This window comes from Mesoplodon bidens (assembly GCF_964165515.1).
Source record: "Mesoplodon bidens genome assembly, chromosome: 4".
Taxonomy (NCBI): Eukaryota; Metazoa; Chordata; class Mammalia; order Artiodactyla; family Ziphiidae; genus Mesoplodon; species Mesoplodon bidens.
The window spans coordinates 153,378,482-153,398,660 of NC_138160.1; the positions used below are offsets into that span (position 1 = coordinate 153,378,482).

Below are 20,179 nucleotides of genomic sequence, written 5' to 3' on the forward strand. Positions count from 1 at the left end.
GTGATGAGGAGGACTTCTGGGTTACTGATGATATTTTATGTTTCTTGATCTGAGTGGTGATCAAGGAATGTGTTTACTTCATGATTATTTGTGAACTTAGAATGTGTGCACTTTTCTGTGTATATTATACATCAGTAAAACTGCTTAGCAAAAAAAAAAAGAGAGCTATTTTGTGAGAGTTACAATATACGGGTTGGGTCAGAAACTAGGAATGGTCAGATGAGACCAGCCTGTGAAGCACCTTACAGCTGTGCTAAGGAGATTGCTCTTTTTTTTCAGTGTTATGAATGGATGTTACGGTATGAAAGTAGTAAAGAAATTAGGGTTGACAGTAAAGATTTTATGCTCGTTAAGTCATTAAAACCGTAAGTGTGCATGATGCTGCCCAAAGAAAAAGTGTCTGTAGAGTGAGAAGAGGGCTAATGACACTACTGGGGGATACCCACTTAAAAGGGGCTACTGGAAGGTGAGGAGGAGTTACTCAAGAAAGAATGTCTGTGAAGCCATGGGAATGGGGTGTCATCAGCAGAGGCAGATGGGGCAAACAGACCAAGGAGGTTCTAGAATGAAAAGGGGATCTATTGTATTTGGCAGTGAGAGAGTGCCTTACTAAACCAAACTGAAAGATGAATGGGTAGCAGTATACCCTATTTCTTACAGAAGCTTGACTTCAGTGGAAAAGGGAGCAGTAGCTGAAGGGAGGATGTTAGAGGGTCAGGAGGAAGAACATCTTGAGTAGGATGAAGGTTAAGAATTGTGTAGGGAAATAAATTTCTGTAACAGGAAGGGGAATAATTGGAGTACAGTCACAGAGACAGGAGAGGATAAACTTGAAGAGATAAAAAGATTAAAAGGGAATGTACCATGTAATTGTGAGGGAGATGAGCACGGAAGTTTTTCCTTGGCTTGGTGAGAATGGTGGAAAAAAAATTTTTATAACCTGAAGGGAAGAGTGTAGGCTTAGACTAACCCCTGTGGGAAATAAGAGGTGAAATTAACTTGTGTCTGTAAATAGATGACCATGTCAGATTGAGTTATTTCATCTTTCTGCTACCACTTTCAGCAGTGTAGGAACAAAAGCTGGAAGACAAGATAGTTGTGGGGTTATTTTGCCTTCTACACACGTTGGGCTTTTGATCATTATGTGCCATACGGTGTCCCGGCCCTGTAAATAAAATTTAGAAACAAATTTTAGATATGTGCATATCTCTATTGCCCTAATTTTCTTAGAAAGATCTTCTTCTTCTTCTTTTTTTACATTTTTTTTAACTTCTTATTTTATATTTGAGTATAGTTGATTAACAATGTTGTGTTATATCAGTTGTACAGCAAAGTGATTCAGTTATACATATACATGTATCTATTCTTTTTCAAATTTTAAATATAGCAGTGAGTACAGTGTCAATCCCAAGCTCCCTAACTATCCCTCCCCCCAACTCTTCCCTCCTGGTAACCATAAGTTCCTTCTCTAAGTCTGTGAGTCTGTTTCTGTTTTATAAATAAGTTGATTTGTATCATTTTTTTTAGATTCCGCATATAAGCAATATCATATGATATTTGTCTTTCTCTGTCTGACTTACTTCACTCAGTATGACGATTTCTAGGTCCATCCATGTTGCTGCAAATGGCATTATTCATTCTTTTTAATGGCTGAGTAATATTCCATTGTATATATGTACCACATCTTCTTTATCCATTCTTCTGTTGAGGGACATTTAGGATGCTTCCATGTCTTGGCTATCACTGCTAGTGCTGCAGTGAAGATTGGGGTGTATGTATACTTTCAGACCACGTTTTCTCCATATATATGCCCAGGAGTGGGATTGTAGGATGATATGGTGGTTCTAGTTTTAGTTTTTGAGGAACCTTCGTATTGTTCTCCATAGTGGCTGTACCAATTTACATTCCCACCAACAGTGTAGGAGGGTTCCCTTCTCTCCACACCCTCTCCAGCATTTATTGTTTGTGGATTTTTTGATGATAACCATTTAGAGAGATCTTCTTGCCTTTTGTACCAGTGATCCAGTTTTGCTAGTCTCATCTTTATTTTTTTTATTATTTTTTATTTTTTTGCGGTACGCGGGCCTCTCACTGTTGTGGCCTCTCCCATTGCAGAGCACAGGCTCCGGACGCGCAGGCTCAGCGGCCATGGCTCACGGGCCGAGCCGTTCCACAGCATGTGGGATCTTCCCGGACCGGGGCACGAACCCGCGTCCCCTGCATCGGCAGGCGGACTCTCAACCACTGCGCCACCAGGGAAGCCCTCATCTTTATTATGATGTGGTATTCTCTGAACCAGGCTAATCTAAGGCAGAACTACTTTTTAAAAAAATCAACTTAATTGAAGTGTAATTTACTTACTATAAATGTACCCCTTTTAATGTATGTTTTGATAGGTTTCGATAAAATGTATACACCCACACCAGAAAGTTCCTTTGTGATCAGACCCAGTCAGTCTTTTTTGCACCTCACCCCTTCACCCCCATCATGAATTTCAGGTTAAACAGTGATCTGCTTTCTGTTCAGAGCACATTAGATTTACCTTTTTTTTAGAGTTTGTGTCTGGCTCAGCATAATGTTTTTGAGACTCATCTGTGTTGATGTGTGTATCAGTAATTCATTTTCTTTCTTAAAACAGCTTTATTGAGGTGTAATTGATGTACAGTAAACTACACAAAGTGTACACTTTGATGACGTTTTGGTGTGTGTTTGTGTACACACACCTTTGAAATGATCACTCAGCATAGTTACTTTGAGATTAAACAACATTGTTACAGGTATTGAGAATTCATTCTTTTTATTGCCAAGTGGTATTCCATTGTATGGATATAAAAGTTTGTTTATCCACTCATCTATTGATGTACATTTGGATAGTTCTCAGGTTCGGCTATTATAAATAAAGCACTGTGTATCTGTTGTACGGATACACTTTCTTTTTTGTTGTGTAAATATCTAACAGCAGAATGGCTGCATATGGTAGGCTTAACTTTTTAAGGAACATCCAAAGTGTTTGTACCATTTTATATTCCCATCAGTAGTGTGTGAGAGTTAATTCTGCCACATCTTCATCAACATTCGGTATTGTCAGTCTTTTTAATTTTAGCCATTCTGACAGATGTGTAGTGGTATTTTATTGTGGTTTTAATGTTCATTTCACTAATGATGAATGATGTTGCACATCTTTTTATGTGCTTATTTTTCTGTCTTTGAGGAAGAGTGTTCAAAATTTTTTTTTAATTTGGGGTTTTTTCCCCCTATAAATTTATTTATTTATTCATGGCTGTGTTGGGTCTTCGTTGCTGTGCGTGGGCTTTCTCTAGTTGGTGAGCGGGGGCTACTCACTCTTCATTGCAGTGTGCAGGCTTCTCATTGTGGTGTTTTCTCTTGTGGAGCACAAGCTCTAGGCGCGCTGGCCTCAGTAGTTGTGGCTTGCGGGCTCTAGAGTGCAGGCTCAGTAGTTTTGGTGCATGGGCTTAGTTGCTCCGTGGCATGTGGGATCTTCCCGGGCCAGTGCTGGAACCCGTGTCCCCTGCATTGGCAGGCGCCTTCTTAACCACTGCACCACCAGGGAAGTCCTGGGTTGTTTTCTTACTGTTGAGTTTTAAGAGTTCTTTATATGTATTCTGGCTACAAGTCCTTTATCAGATATATACTTTCCAAATTATTCTCCCAATCTGTGACTTGTTTTCTAATTTTCTTAATGGTATCTTTTGAAGAGCAGAAGTTTTTAATTTTTTTTTAGGAGTTTATTAATTATTTATTTTTGCTGTGTTGGGTCTTCGTTTCTGTGCAAGGGCTTTCTCTAGTTGTGGCAAGCGGGGGAGCCACTCTTCATCGCGGTGCGCGGGCCTCTCACTATCGCGGCCTCTCTTGTTGTGGAGCGCAGGCTCCAGACACGCAGGCTCAGTAGTTGTGGCTCATGGGCCTAGTTGCTCTGCAGCATGTGGGATCCTCCCAGACCAGGGCTCGAACCCGTGTCTCCTGCATTAGCAGGCAGATTCTCAACCACTGTGCCACCAGGGAAGCCCCAGAAGTTTTTTATTTTGATGAAGTCTAGTTTATCAAATTTTTTAATGGACTTTGGTTAAGAAATCTTGCTTAACCCAATGTCATGAGGATTTTGTTTTCTTCTGAAAATTTTTTAATTTTAGGTTTCAAATTTAGGTCTGTGATCTATATTGAATTAAGTTTTATATGTTATGTGAGGTAAAGAGAGGTTATTATTTTTGAGGGTAGAAAATTTTACCCTAGTTTTAGTAAAGATGTATAGACTAAGAATAAAGGAGTCGTTTACTATTTCTTCTGGGTCACCCCGTTTTCCTATAGTAGGATGACCACACCATAATTTAGGCTACTCCAGTTAAGTATTGGCTGCCAGTTATTCAGTATCAGGCAGTAGATTGCTTCTTTTCAAATACTTATTTTAAATTTTTTTCTAAAATTATTATTAGTTGGTGATCTCACTGTTTATAAAGATGAGGTGGATTATTTTACTGTGTTCCTATTTCCAGCAGGTGCCAAAGGCAGGATTCGTGTTCAGGTCTGTCTGTCTCTCAAGCCTGGGCTATTTCCCTTACATTGTTTTGCTTCCCAGCTAGAGGTAGAATTTTTTTTTTCTCTTAAACTTTTTATTACAGAAATCCTCAGACATATACAGAAGTAGAGAGAACAGTATAAAGAATCTCAACATATTCATCACTTAGCTTCAGTAGTTATCAACTTCTTGCCTCATTTTACTCATATAGTCCAAAATATATGTAACTAGCATATTTTTAACACTTTAAAAATATATATCCATTGTATACAGTGATTCCTATGTGTCATCAACTACCCAGTCCCACTTTCAAATTTTCCCACTTTGTCTCAAAATATATTGTTTTATAGTGTTTTGAATCAAGATCCAAATAATGTCCCTGTATTGTATTTTTTAATAAAAAAATTCATCTCTTAAACTTCTCTTAATCTACAACAGTACTATTCCCCTCACCCAATTATTTTTGTTTTTTACAACAAAAATATGTTTTATTTAACCCAATATATTCAAAATATGTCAGCATATAATTAATGTGAAAATGACTGAAATTTTTTACATTCTTTTTTATGTGCTAGATTTTCAAACTCCAACGTGTATTGACGCTGACTACACATCTCAATTTAGACTAGTGCCGTTTTAAGTGCTCAGTATCCAAATGTGGTTTCCCTACTGGGCCTGTGCTAAATCAAACCTTACTTGTCACCCCTACATAACAAACCTCATTGCTGGATCCCAATAACTGCACATATTTGAGGGACCCCTCACCCAATTTTTTTTTTTTTTTTTGCGGTACGCGGGCCTCTCACTGTTGTGGCCTCTCCCGTTGCGGAGCACAGGCTCCGGATGTGCAGGCTCAGCGGCCATGGCTCACAGGCCCAGCCGCTCCACGGCATGCGGGATCCTCCCGGACCGGGGCACGAACCCATGTCCCCTGCATTGGCAGGCGGACTTTCAACCACTGCGCCACCAGGGAAGCCCCCCTCACCCAATTTTTTAATGTTCTTTATTTCTTGAGACAATGGTCATTTGTCTGCCAAGTTTTCTACATTCTAAATTTGGCTGATTGCATCCTTGAGGTGTCCCTTTAACTTGTTCCTCTGTCCTCCGTATTTCCTGGAAACTTGTAGTTAGATCTAGAGGCTGGATCAGGTCAAGTCAATTTTCCTTTGGCAAGAATACTTTGTGGGGGATGTGTACTTCCTATAGCATCACATCAGCAAGCATGTATTAAATTTCCCCCTTAATAGTGATATTAAGATTGTTCAGTAGGTTCGTGTTGTCATCCTGATCAGTCTATTATAATGTTCTTCACTATGATATTATGATTTTTAATAAATATGTATTTGGTCTTTGTCCAGTTTCTGGCACAGAGCTCCTGAAACCCTTGAAATTTCCTAAGTGATGAGGGCTATAAAGATGTATGTCTTTTTTTTATGTTAATGAGAGATGACTTTTGGAACTAGCTAAGGATGGGAGCTGGTTGCCAGGAGAACCAACCATGTGATTACAGGGTTCCATCTCCCCCTGACCTTTTTGGAGGGGAGAGTGCTGGAGGTTGGATTAGTTCTCAATTGCCAGTGTTTTAATCAATCATGCCTATGTAATGTGGCCTCCATTAAAACCCAAAAGGATGGTGTTTGGAGAGCATCTGGGTTGGTGAACACATGGAGATTAGGGGAGAGTGTCGTGCTTGGAGAGGCGCTGGAAGCTCTGAGTCCTTTCCCCATGCCTTACTCTATGCATTTCTTTTAACTAGCTGTTCCTGAACTACATCATTTTTTAGTAAACTGATGATCTAGTAAGTAAAGTGTTTCTCTGAGTTCTGTGACCCACTCTTGCAAGTTAATTGAACCCAACCTCTGATTTATAGCCAGTTGGTCAGAAGTACAGATGACAGCCTTGACTTAGAACTGGTAAGGGTTGGGGTGGGAGGCAGTCTTGTAGGACTGAACCCTTACTTAATCTGTGGGATCTGATATTATCTCCAAGTAGATAGTGTCAGAATTGAGTTGAATTGTAGGATACCAGCTGGTATCAGAGAATTGCTTTGTGGTGTGGGCACCCTCCACCCCCACCCCATGTTGGAATTTGGTGCAGAATTGTGTACTCACTAACTTTTCACCTAATGGTTTAGCATTGAGTGAATTCTTGAGTTAGTATTAATTTGTTTCTTCCTGTTTCCTAGGAATACATACCTGTTTTGTATGCAAGCAGAGTGGGGAAGATGTTAAAAGGTGCCTTCTGCCCTTATGTGGAAAGTTTTACCATGAAGAGTGTGTCCAGAAATATCCACCCACTGTCTTGCAGAACAAGGGCTTCCGGTGTTCCCTCCACATATGTATAACCTGCCATGCTGCTAATCCAGCCAGTGTTTCTGCATCTAAAGGTATGGGTTTCTTGTGTAGACCAATCTAATTATAGAACCTTGGTCTCATTGGCAATGGATGTTTCAGATGCTATCTGGCATATCTCTTCATAAGCCTCTCGCTTTTGTCAGAGTACCAGCATTTTATGTGAGAGATAAGAGAGTAATGGACAAATATAGCAGTCACCACATTTTTATATGTGCTTTATGGAACCCCCGGCATTATGTGGTAGTTTTAAGTATTTGGAATTCATGTGACATTTAGTTTGAAAAGGTGTTCTGCTGGACATCTTGTTTTGTTTTGTTCTGTTCTGGGCCGCGCCATGTGGCTTGTGGGATCTTAGTTCTCCAAACAGGGATTGAACCCGCACCGTCTGCAGTGAAAGCACAGCATCCTAACCACTGGACCGCCAGGGACTTTGCTCTGCTGGATGTCTTCCTTCATCAGAATAAAGTGTATTCTTCTTCTGTGGGCCTTTATATGTACGGTTATCAGATGTGATATCATTCAGACATGCATATAGGGCAGAAATGAGGGTTTTGTTTTGTGCTGATTTGTTTTATTTTTTAAAATGGAAATTCCTATCCAGAAAAATTTTTCCTGCTTCATGGTTAGCTTGAGAGCTGAGGTTTCCAAAACTATTATGTGGGTGCAGATAAACTCAAGTTTCTAAATCCATTCCCAGTGGGAAAACAATCATTTCTTTCTTTTTCTTTAAATAAATTTATTGATTTTATTGATTTTTTTTTTTTTTTTTTTGGCTGCGTTGGGTCTTCGTCGCTGCGTTCAGGCTTTCTCTAGTTGCTGCGAGCGGGGGCTACTCTTCCTTGCGGTGCGCCGGCTTCTCATTGCAGTGGCTCCTCTTGTGGAACACGGGGTGTAGGCGCGTGGGCTAAGTAGTTGTGGCTCACGGGCTCTCGAGTGCAGGCTCAGTAGTTGCACGCAGGGCCTTAGTTGCTCCGCAGCATGTGGGATCTTCCCGGACCAGGGCTCGAACCCGTGTCCCCTGCATTGGCAGGCGGATTCTGTCTATCTATCTATCTATCTATTTCTGAGTTGGGTCTTTGTTGCTGTGTGTGGGCTTTCTCTAGTTGTGGCGAGCAGGCGCTGCTCTTCATTGTGGTGCGTGGGCTTCTCATTGCGGTGACTTCTCTCACTGCGGAGCACAGGCTCTAGGCGCACACAGGCTTCAGTAGTTGTGGCATGCAGGCTCAGTAGTTGTGGCACGTGGGCTCTAGAGAGCAGGCTCAGTAGTTGTGGCTCACGGGCTTAGTTGCTCTGCGGCAAGGGGGGTCTTCCCGGACCAAGGCTTGACCTCGTGTCCCCTGCATTGGCAGGCGGATTCTTAACCACTGCGCCACTAGGGAAGCCCCAATCATTTCTTTCTGCTCAGTACTAGTGGGTCTCTTACTGATTTCTCTGAAAGCCAAATATTGTATCTCTACTATTAAATGCTTGTGTGCCCAAAGAGCCCACTTCTCCCAAAGGAGATTGGGCAGGAAAAATGTGGCAGTGTTGACTTTTCTTTTAATCAGACTGGTGATATCTTCTGTAAGATGATTTCCTGGCACCATAGATCTTGTCAGTCTTAAGTACAGTAACATGCTTGATCAAAATTGCAGCTTAACCATCAGCTGCCTTCTCCTTTTCAGTTGCTATCATAGGTAGCACTGGGGTGGTTTGGTAGTGGTTCTTAGTTGGTAAAGTATGTTAGAGGATATATCTCATGGCGGGGTGGAGGTAGAGAGGTTCATTCATTCACCTAAAAGGCTTTAAGAATCACAGAGTACCAGCCAAGGAAAGCAAGCATTAGTGTTTCTCCCATCTGGTCTTTAAATGTGATTGTATACACACACCAACCCCCACCCCCACCCCCACCGTTTCGTCTGCAGCTGATTCCATTTTCCAGTCAGGACAGTGGTTTAAATAGGGCTTATTCTTGTTGAGGTAGACTCACTTACTGTTGTGGGATCGGACTCCTTAAGGCCATTTATCATATAGTTCCCATCTGAGCTTTTCTTAGGGAATTGGGTGTTTAAGGTCTCTTGATCTAGTAGTGCTTCCATTTGTTTGTGGGATTTTCCCACTGCTAGCAAATAAACTTGAATAACTCACATCGTTTTTATGTTTAATCCCTTTTTCTTTTGTCTCTCCCTGGTTTTTCTCTTATTTTTAGGTCGACTGATGCGCTGTGTCCGCTGCCCAGTGGCATACCATGCCAATGACTTTTGCCTGGCTGCTGGGTCAAAGATCCTTGCATCCAATAGCATCATCTGCCCTAATCACTTTACCCCCAGACGTGGCTGCCGAAATCATGAGCATGTTAATGTTAGCTGGTGTTTTGTATGCTCAGAAGGTAAGACATGACTTCTTGATGTATAAATAGTCTAAAAAGAGATGAATGCAGTATTTTAAATGAAACAAAAGTATAGTTTTCTTCACATTGCCATTAGAGGAAATACTGGGAAGTGATGTCCTTAATTATTGATAACATAACAGTACAGTGGTTTTGTTCCCCAATAGAGAGGATTTTTTTTTTGTTATTTTGAATAATGACTTAATTTTAACAAAATGATAAACAATTGAAGCAATTTAAAGAAAAGAGAAAGGAAACAAAATTGTTTTTAGAAAATGGGGGAATGTGGTCAAATGGTACAAACTTCCAGTTATAAGATGAATAAATTTGGGGGAGGTAATACACAGCATGGTGACTGTAGTTAACAATACTGTATTGTATATTTGAAAGTTGCTGTGAGAGTCGATCTTCTAAGTCCTCTCTCTCTCTCTCTCTCTCTGTCTCTCTCTCTCTCTCTCTCTCACACACACACACACACACCTTAAAATTGTAACTATGTGAGTTGTTGAATATGTTACCTAATCTTATTGTGGTGATTACTTCACAGTATATACACATATCAAGTACATATATATTGTACACTTTAAGTTTATACAATATTATACATTAATTATATCTCAATAAAGCTGGGGAAAAAAGTAAAAAATAAACTGGAGGTAAAAAAATAAAATAAGAAAGAAATTTTAAAAACCCTAAATAACCCCAAGTCCTACATCAGAAAAAACCATTGCTTAATATTAAGTGATAATACTCCGGACATATGTGCATATAAGCAGATAGAAGGGGTAGATATCTGGATAGGAACAAGTCTAGAAGATGCTGTTATCAGGTAATTGTGTGTGGTTTTTCTAAAATCAATTTTATATTAGTTTAAAGGGAATAAACAAGGTGAAAGTAAAAGAATTTATGAACTTCTGTTAAATATTTCCTCACTGTAAGGGATAATAGTTCCTACAAGGTCTTCAGTGGAGGACAAATAAATTTTATGTCTTCATCTGTATCTCCCCCCTGTCCAACCCCTACTTAAAACATACTTCTCCTAATTTAGAGCAAAGTCAATATTATCCTTCTTAAACATTTTCTTTCCTTTCCATTCCTCACAGCCTGATTTTTGCTATTTTGTTAAGTGGAGGATTTAGTACTCCACCAGTCTATTTACTGTGGTGCTTGTAGTTCTGAATTCCTTATTTAAATTTTTCTCTTGGTTGGCTGAACGTCTGAGAAACACCCACAGGTCCTACATTTCTCTGCTTGAGACTGTTCTTCATTTGCCTCTGTTCTAGAAGCACACATTGGGTTACTATAAGATTTTAGACTGCTTGTTCTTTTTCCAAAACTTTTGTGGACATTGCTCCCCTGTTTTCTAGTGTTGAGGGTGGCACCAGTTCTCTTATACAGTTTTTTCATTTCCTTTTCAATTGACTAAATTTTGTTGATTAGTAATTTGGGGGAAACAATTTCCTTAACCTTTCTGTTTTTTAAGATCTACTTATTGGTGATGCAATTTCACGAAAATTTGGCTGGTTATGAACATTCTGAAGGACTAATTTTAAAAGAGTCAACATGTGTAATTGAATTAGCATCCCTTTTGAGAATTTGGGATATACTAAATAGTGCTAAAGCCATAAAAGAAGTTTTATGACTCCTTTATATGATGGAAAATGGTCAATCGGGACTTTTTTGTTGTTGTTGCTATTGTTGCTCTTAAGATTTATGTAACATGACTAGAGTTTGCATCAGGGCATAGTTGTAATCCTCAAACTATGATGCTAATATAGAATAAATAAAATAGAGTATTAAGTGCAATCATGTGGGTGGAATTTTGATGTAGTTAGGGATGTTTAGGGATGTTTTAGTGCACAAAGTACTATGCTGTTTTTGGTTTTAGATATGTTAGCTTTGTGATTCTCCTGTATCATACATTCTTTTTTGCTTTTATAATATCTGTTCCTTATAAAACTGGTGAACACTGCTGCCTGTTTATCATTATACCACCTGTCTTTTGTTTAGAAGAAAGTTAAAGACAATTTTGATATTTAATAGCATTTAAATACAACATCTATAATTCTGCTCTTAGAGTGAAAATAGACGTCTGGGAGGCTGAAATGTAGGCTTTAAAAATTTTACATGTTTTGTGAAGATGGGGAGATGAAACAGTTTCAGCATTAGACTGTTTTTCATTCCATAGTGGAATGAGATGTTTTCAGAGTAGAGGTTCCTTTGTGTTGGCAGTCCTAACTTGTGGCATAATAATGGATACTCATAATGAAAACTTAGCCCCCAAGAAAACTTAGTAGCTGCAGCAGTGGCTCTCAGAATGTGATCCATGAATCTTTGGGAAGTGGAGAAGATCCAGAGACCCTTTGAGGAGCCTCCATGAGATCATAACTCTTTTCATAATAATACCAAGATGTTACTTGCCTTTTTTCTTTGTTGACATTTGCACAGATGGTGCAAAGCCAATAGTAAAACTCCAACACCTTAATGCAAATCAAGGTGATGGCTCTAAACTGTACAAGTAATAGCAGTCATTGAATTCTGTGTCACCACACACTTGCAGTAAAAACTTGGACATTTCACATAACAATGTCCTCGATTTTAAAAAGTAAGTAAAATGTATTAAATCTCAACTGTCATGTGAACATTGTTTTAATATTCAGTGTGATAAAATGGGAAGTATACATAAAGCAGTTCTGTTGCATACTGGTGGTTATCTTAAGTTAAAGCACTCATGCAACTGAGTTGCAATCTGAACTGGCTGCCTTGTTCATGGAATACCATTTTTAGTCTTAAACATTACTAAAAATGTAAATCAACTATACTCCAATAAAAATAAATTAATTTTAAAAATTACTAAAAAACTATGGCTCTTCATACTTGGATATTTGTCAGACATTTCTTGAAAATGGATAAAAAGGAGCCTGTCAGTTCAAGGAAAAACAACTGGCAAATTGTTGCCAATGATAAAATTTGAGTTCTTAAGTGAAAATTAGAATTTTGGAAAACTGTCATCTACCCACCCTGAGCTTAACTGCTTCCTAGTATTTACTGATGAAATCATGGGGATATTAATAAATGTGACATTTTAGTATTACATAACGAAATAGATCAACATTTGGAAGATTACCAGACTCGGCAAACCAATATTTTCCACATGAACAATGCATGATGTTAAAAACCATGCATATGTAAAAGATCCATTCAAAGTGCAAGACAGATTAAAGAATTTTAATGTAATAGCTACATTAGTAACTATTAGTAACATATCAATAGTATATTGATACAGTTTCAGATTAGACACTGCAACTAAGGTTTACCCTGTGAAGTTTTAGTGTATAGTATCAAAGAATATGTAGTTATTGAACAGGTTACTAAAATACTCCTTTTTCCACCTGTTTATCTGTGGGAGACCAGATTTTCTTCATATACATCAACCAGACAACATTTTACAACAGATTTAAGTAAAAATATTGGCAAAAATGTTTGCAAAAAAATGTGATGGTCACTCTGACACTGGTCAGAATGGCCATCATCAAAAAGTCTGCAAATAACAAGTGCTGAAGAGGGTGTGGAGAAAAGGGAACCCTCCTACACTGTTGGTAGGAATGTAAATTGGTGCAGCCACTATGGAGAATAGTATGGAGGTTCCTTAAAAAAACTAAAAATAGGGCTTCCCTGGTGGCGCAGTGGTTGAAAGTCCGCCTGCCGATGCAGGGGACACGGGTTCGTGCCCCGGTCCAGGAAGATCCCACATGCCGTGGAGCGGCTGGGCCCCTGAGCCATGGCTGCTGAGCCTGCGCGTCCGGACCCTGTGCCCCGCAACGGGAGAGGCCACAACAGTGAGAGGCCCGCGCGCTGCAAAAAAAAAAAAAAAAAAAAAAAACTAAAAATAAAGTTACCATATGATCCAGCAATCCCACTCTTGGGCACATGTCCAAAAAAGATGAAAATTCTAATTCAAAAAGATACATGCATCCCAGTGTTCATAGCACTATTTACAATAGCCAAGATATGTAAGCAAATTAAGTGTCCATCGACAGATGAATGGAGAAGGAAGATGTGGTGTGTGTATATGTGTGTGTGTGTGTGTGTGTATAAACACGCATGCGCACACACACACAATGGAATATTACTCAGCCATAAAAAAGAATGAATAATGCCATTTGCAGCAACATGGATAGACCTAGAGATAGATTATCATACTAAGTGAAGTCAGTCAGTCAGAGAAAGACAAATATCATATGATATCAATAATATGGGGAGTCTAAAAAAATGATACAAATGAGCCTATTTACAAAACAGAAATAGACTCACAGACATAGAAAACAATCTTATGGTTACCAAAGGGGAAAGGGAGGGAAGGGATAAATTGGGAATTTTGGATTAACAGGTACACATATATGAAATAGATAGATAAACAACAAGCTCCTACTGTATATCCCAGGGAACTATATTCAGTATTTTGTAATAACCTGTAATGGAAAAGAATCTGAAAAAGAATACGTGTGTGTGTGTGTGTGTGTGTGTGTGTGTATGTATAAGTGAATCACTTTGCTGTACACCTGAAATACTCTAAATCAACTACACTTCAGTTTAAAAGAAAACAAAAATAAGATAAAATGTAAAACACTGAGCTTATTAAAAAATGTTCATTTTGGAAAATATAGTTATTCATAAAAATGTGATTTATGTTAACATAATAGATTTATTGTTACTTTTAAATGAATTAATCAGTATTTTTAGCCCATAAAAACAAAAGCTCTCTGGGAATCTCCTTATTTTTCAAAACTATAAAGTGTTCATGAGGCCAAAAAGCCTAAGAACTGTTGATCCCACTATCTAGGATTATCCTGCTGTTAGAAGACAAGGAAAGAGTAGAGTCTTGGGACATTTGTTTGTTCATGTATAGGAGAAAACCAAAGGTGGTTATCAGAGTGTTATGGTAATAGTATGGTAAATCGCTAAACTGAAAATAATCGGTTCCTAGAATTCAACAGTATGTTTAAACTCTGTTTTCTCTTACTGTCTTCTACCAAATGTCACCTTTACATCTTTTGGTTTCTTATGATGGTTCATGTGGTTTTCCCTCTTTCGTCTTCCTGTCTTTCTCCTATATGTTTCCTTTACTCCCACCAGACAGACCCTCCTGCCTGCCTCCCACTCATCACCCAGACTAATCCTGTCAGTTTCTTTCTTCATATTCTCCCTTAGCTCATCCCATTATGTCCTTCCCTGCAAAACTGTTGTGCTTGCCACCATTGACCGTTCTTCACTGGTTATTCTTCTGTCCAGATTTCTTTTCATGCCTTCTTTGAAGGCCTAATTCAAATGCCTTATTGTACATGACATATTTCTAGTTGTCATGAATGTCAGCTTAGTAAAAGGAAGATTTTTCTACCAAGGCCATGTAGTTGGCAAATTGTTATTAATCAGATTTTGACTCAGCAGATAACTAAGCATAGAGAGGAATGTTGTAGAAGGTATCCCATTATTGGGGCAGTCACTTACGTGACTCTGTGTCAGTCTATGTCCCATGCGAAGATTGTTTACCTCATCCACAAAATGCACAAGAATAGCAAAATATGACTTTGACAGCACAGAGTGCAGGTTATATGTATTGAGTAAACAAGTTCTTGGAACTTGTAGCAACAGACCTTCTTCCCAAATGAAACCTCACTCTGAATCTGAGGTGTACAATCTCCAGTGTACAACACAGGTAAAAGGAGAGCTTCTGTAGTTGAAGCAGGAGTTGGGTCTCAAAAGCACATCCCTGTCCCCAACTAAACCAACACCGCAAAGCTTGTTTTAAGCCTGCTCTCGATTATTGAGAAAAAGAAAAGGCACGGTAGAAATCGTTTAAGGATGGGATGTCAGAAAATTAAGTGTTTTGTAGGTTTTTATGAGGAAAGAGAAGCACAGTGAAACCAAGAAGATGGACATGCGTATATACCTTGCTTATGACTTTATCCCTCACTGTCTCTTCAGGATGAAACTTGGAATTACGTGCTTGAGTGTAGCATGTTTGAAGCATGCTCATTTCTGGCATAAGATAAATAAGGCATTTATTGTATTCCTTAAATGTGAAACCTCTTTACCTGAAATTCTTTATTATCTGCAACTATGAGGATTTCAGATTCAGATATGTAAATTGAGGCACTTTGGGTAAAAATCTTTTAAGAAGTGAAAATTCATCATCACTGCAATATATGTAATTAATCTGGTATCCGAAAACTTGGATGGAGAGGGTAGATCTTATACCTAACGGAAGTTTAGGCTACAAAGAACATTAGTACCTGTGATTTTTGTCACCAGTAAATTTTGTTGTACATATCTTGAAGTCTTGTTTCCAGTCATTACTACTGCTACATCTTCTTATTTGTGCATTACAAGGAAACATAGATAACTCTCATCTCTTGTTCTAACATTCTGATCATTTTAATATAATCTGTGTTCTTTTGTGTATTATGTTTATGCATTTATAAATGTTATTCTGCAGAGGGCCCTTAGGTGTTGTGAGAGTGCCAAAGAAAAAAAGATTAAAATGTAATTTAAAAAGAGGGAAGGAACTGGCCTTGTGGAGACTACTTACGTGTCAGACACTACTAGGCAATTTATTTGCTTATTTAGTTCTCAAACAGGTGTGATTATTTATTGTTCGTTGTAGAAAATACCTTACCACTGAAGAAATTAAAACTCAGCAAAGAAAGTGAATTCCCCAAAGTCATATGATCTTAGAGCTCAAGTCTGACATCAGTTAAAGCTTGTGCTCTTTATACTCTGGTATTGTGTATCATTGATATTCTCTTTATAGTGTGTTGTCTCTTAATGAAGAGGAAGAAGTGTGTGGGGTGTGTGTGTGTGTACATATATATTTATACATTTATGTTTAGAGGTTTACTTCTGCCCTCATTGCCCTGACCTAATTTTGCCAATAACGGTAAAATCTGACAAACCCCCAGGGGTGTGGTTCAAGTACATTGGAGAGGGAATACTCTTGCAGAAAAGTCTTTCTGAATAATTAAATTACCTAAGCCCTTGGCTGGGAGATAAATAATTGGTTTGGAGCTGAGCAAGAGCTGTTTCAGCTGGGTCCGTATATGCAGCCTTGTGATGCTAGTGCCAGATTTTTTGATTCCCACAGGAGGCAGCCTTCTGTGCTGTGATTCTTGCCCTGCTGCTTTTCATCGTGAATGCCTGAACATTGATATCCCTGAAGGAAACTGGTATTGCAATGACTGTAAGGCAGGCAAAAAGCCACATTACAGGGAAATTGTCTGGGTAAAAGTTGGACGATACAGGTAAGTAAGCATGAAGGAGACTGGCACTTAGTTCTTTTACCAGCCTCTGTTTCTTGTGCTTAACTTTTTTTTAAAAAATGGTCTGATTAAACAAGGTTCATCCCCTCCCCCATTAATTTTCCATTATAGAAGAAAAAACTTTGCTTTATGTTTTGCAATTACAGGAATATCCATTATAGAAGAAAAAGACTTTGCTTTATGTTTTGCAATTATAGGAATAATATATATCCTCTGTAGGAACTTTATGAATGAAAACAAACCCATAATCTCACAAACAAGGAAGAGACATCGCTAACATTTTGGCATATTTACTTGCAGACACACCAATACATGTACCTTCAACATAATTAATTAGCCTTATCGTTTGTACCCAGTTTTGTTTCTTGCTTTTTCTTTTTAAAATTATTTTTATTGGATATGGAATGTACAAAAAATATTATAACATGCTTGATTTTAAAGAAACACTTGTGTATATACCTCCCAGTTAAAAAAAATAGTACTTTACTGGCACCTTGTACTGCATTTTATGTTTTTTATTTCTTTGCCTGGTTATATAGGTTTACCACATGTGTGTTTTGTTCTGTATGTTTTAGATCTTTGTATAAAGGAATTGTTGCTGTATTTTCCTGCAGCTTGCTTTTTTCATTCACTGTTACGCTCCTGAGATTTATTATGGTTAGTGCAGTGCTCTAGCTCATTCATACTTCACTGTTCTACAGTGTTCCTTTATATAGTCATACAGTGTGGTGTAGTTATTTATCCATTCTCACGTTCACGTTTGGACTATCAATATTTTGTCAGTGTTTCATGGTGTACATACATGGGAGCTTCTCTAGGCCATTCTCAGGATAGAATAGCAGGGTCAGGGTTTCCAGCTTTAATAGCTAATGCCAAATTGCCTAAAAGTCATTGTAGTAGTTTCCTTCTCAAAGGCCAATTTGTATTTCATTGTATAGCGTCTGTCGTTCCCTTACTGTTGAACATTTAAAAGTTTTCCAGGTTTTCATTCTTACAGATAATACTTCAATGGACATTATAGTCATAAAGTTTTGTTCATATCTCTAATTATTTATTTTATAGATTCCTTGAAGTAGAACAACAGTCTAAGGGAGTGTGTGTGTATATATTTGAGCATGTGCGTGAGGGTGGGCATCTTCAGCCTTTTAGCACATACTGCTTGTTTCTTCTCTAGTTAGATTGTAAGAATGCCCTGGGTCAGACATTAATGTGGGTTAGAGAGACATTACTTTTCCTTATTCCTGTCCCAAAAGTAGGATTCTTTTTTGTTCCTTGCAGCCTTCTAGAGGTTTCCTTCCTTCTTTTCACCTTTCCCAGGTGGTGGCCAGCTGAGATCTGCCATCCTCGAGCTGTACCTTCCAATATTGACAAGATGAGACATGATGTGGGCGAGTTCCCTGTGCTCTTCTTTGGGTCTAATGACTATCTGTGGACTCACCAGGCCCGAGTCTTTCCCTACATGGAGGGGGATGTGAGCAGCAAGGATAAGATGGGCAAAGGAGTGGACGGTACATATAAAAAAGGTAACTTTATCTATCTTTTTTGTTTCTCAGGCCAACAAAGACCTCTGTTGCCCGTGTATCTGCTCTCTGTTAGAATTGTATGCTTTAGAATTCCTATATGCTCTGTTAGCAACTATGTTCTGCCCTCAGGGGCAGTATGTGGCTGTGGCTACAGGATTTGGCTACAGAATTTTGCAGAGAAGTTGACCCATGTAGTTCATTAGTTTTGAACCTAACCTTTACTTAACTAGAATTTCCTTAAGGGAAGTTCCTTATCTTACCAATTCTGTTTTGTCAGCGTCTCATCAGGTAAGTACCAGAGCTTTGGAACTGTTGTGTAGAATAAACACAACAGTTTGCTAGGCAAGGGCTAGAATATCTAGCAGAACCACATTTGTTCCAAGGAGGTGTTTGTTTGTTTAGTTTGTTGAGAAGAAATAAAATTCACCCAGAATTATAGAGCAACATAAGATGGTAAAGGCGCATAAATGTTCTAATCAAAGAGGTTTTTGTAAGCTGGCCTAGCAGTGAAGGAGAGGGGGTATTTGAGGCCAGGAGGGGTTGACAGCGTTCTCTCTGCCTATATAACGAGTAAGGGTTGCTTTGAGAATTCAATGAGATAGTACAAAAATCATCCTGGAGGGCATATAGTTGGTATCCCATCAATGATAATTAGCTTCTTCCTTTAGCTGTCCTTTGAAAGGCAATACAGGTATCTCTTGTTATTTGAATATATTTGGACATTGAAGTATAAGATTTTGTTTGCATGGTGAGGTGAAGAGGGGATTTTAAGCAGTGAAACTTCCTGGATGGGGAATGAGAATAATGTCCATAAGGAATAAGTTCAACAGAGGTTTTGTTTCCTTCATGTTATTTCAGGGGTCCTCACTTACCTGTTGACAGTGTGCTTTCTGTACAGATATGCACTATCAGTACTAATACTACAGGAGTTTGGGTCTTGAGTCTTATAGTCTCAGATGGTCAGGGACCAAGTGACCAACATCTTTGCACAGAGCTGGCCACCGTCAAGGCTGGGGACGAAAGTGGAGTGTAGGCAATATCACAAGTCTGAGCCTGCTGAAGCTCTGCAATTCTGCTCTTTCTGTACCTTGACCTTAGGCTGGCTGGATTCCTCTGCCGTCAAGGAACACACAGTTTTGTGGGGGAATTGGACACAGATACCGGTAGTCAAAATGCCATTCTTTGAGAGTGCTGTGGCAGAAGTGTGCATGGTGTGCTGTGGGAGCAGACCAAGAGGAAGCAAAACAGTGCTGGGGATCAAAGTTTGGAAGTCATGGATGGCTTCTTTCTTAAGTGATACTTTGAAGAAGAACTATAATAACAGTTACCATTTGTTGATTGCCAGGCCCCGTTCAAAGTTTGTTTTCTGCTTTAAGTCTTTGCAGCAACCCTGTAAGTTAGATGCCATTATCTTTATCTTATAGATGAGGAAATTGAGGCACATAAAAATTAAATTTGGGGAATTCCCTGGTGGTCCAGTGGTTAGGACTCCGTGCTTTCACTGCCAGGGGCCCGGGTTCAATCCCTAGTCAGGAAACTAAGATCCCGAAAGCTGCATGGCATGGCCAAAAAAAAAAAAAAAAAAAAGTTAAAGTTGTTGCACAAGGTTCCAGTGCCAGTAAGTGATAGAGGAAGGTTTCAAACTCTGGTATAGTTGGGCTCCAGAATCCAAACTCTTAACCCCTACACTGACTGTGAGGAAGTTAACAACTTAAATGTTGTAACAAAAAGACAGCCTATGTGAAAGCACACATTGAGTCGAACATGATGAGTTAGTGACCTCCAAGTATTTGCTGTGGTTTAAGCACGGGGTTGGGGGAACACTGGACTGTTTTACTGAAAAGGTGGCTAAGTTACATGGTCAGAGCAGAGTTTTAGAAATCTCAGTCTGACTGGCATGTCAGGACCATAGAAAGTGAGAGGTTGTAGCCAGGAATGTCAGCGAGCTGGCTGTTTTAGTAATTTCAGGCAGAGGTAATGAGACTGTCACAGAGAATAGCGCATGGAGTCGAGAGGATGGTGGGTACTAGATAGACATTAAGTAGATAAACTAGGTAGGACCTGCTGAATAATAGGGTGAATGA

At 38.9% G+C, this 20,179-nt stretch overlaps 1 protein-coding gene across 6 annotated transcripts in view; it reads left to right on the plus strand.

The window, feature by feature from the left end:
• NSD1 (nuclear receptor binding SET domain protein 1) overlaps nucleotides 1-20,179 on the plus strand; it is a 126,795-nt gene that overhangs the window by 87,967 nt on the left and 18,649 nt on the right. For all 6 annotated transcript variants that reach the window (XM_081230764.1, XM_081230766.1, XM_081230765.1 and 3 more), the window contains 4 exons: nucleotides 6,720-6,920; nucleotides 9,077-9,256; nucleotides 16,398-16,554; nucleotides 17,890-18,095. In XM_081230764.1, the coding sequence (XP_081086890.1) occupies nucleotides 6,720-6,920; nucleotides 9,077-9,256; nucleotides 16,398-16,554; nucleotides 17,890-18,095 (744 nt within the window). The remainder of the gene's footprint in view (nucleotides 1-6,719; nucleotides 6,921-9,076; nucleotides 9,257-16,397; nucleotides 16,555-17,889; nucleotides 18,096-20,179) is intronic.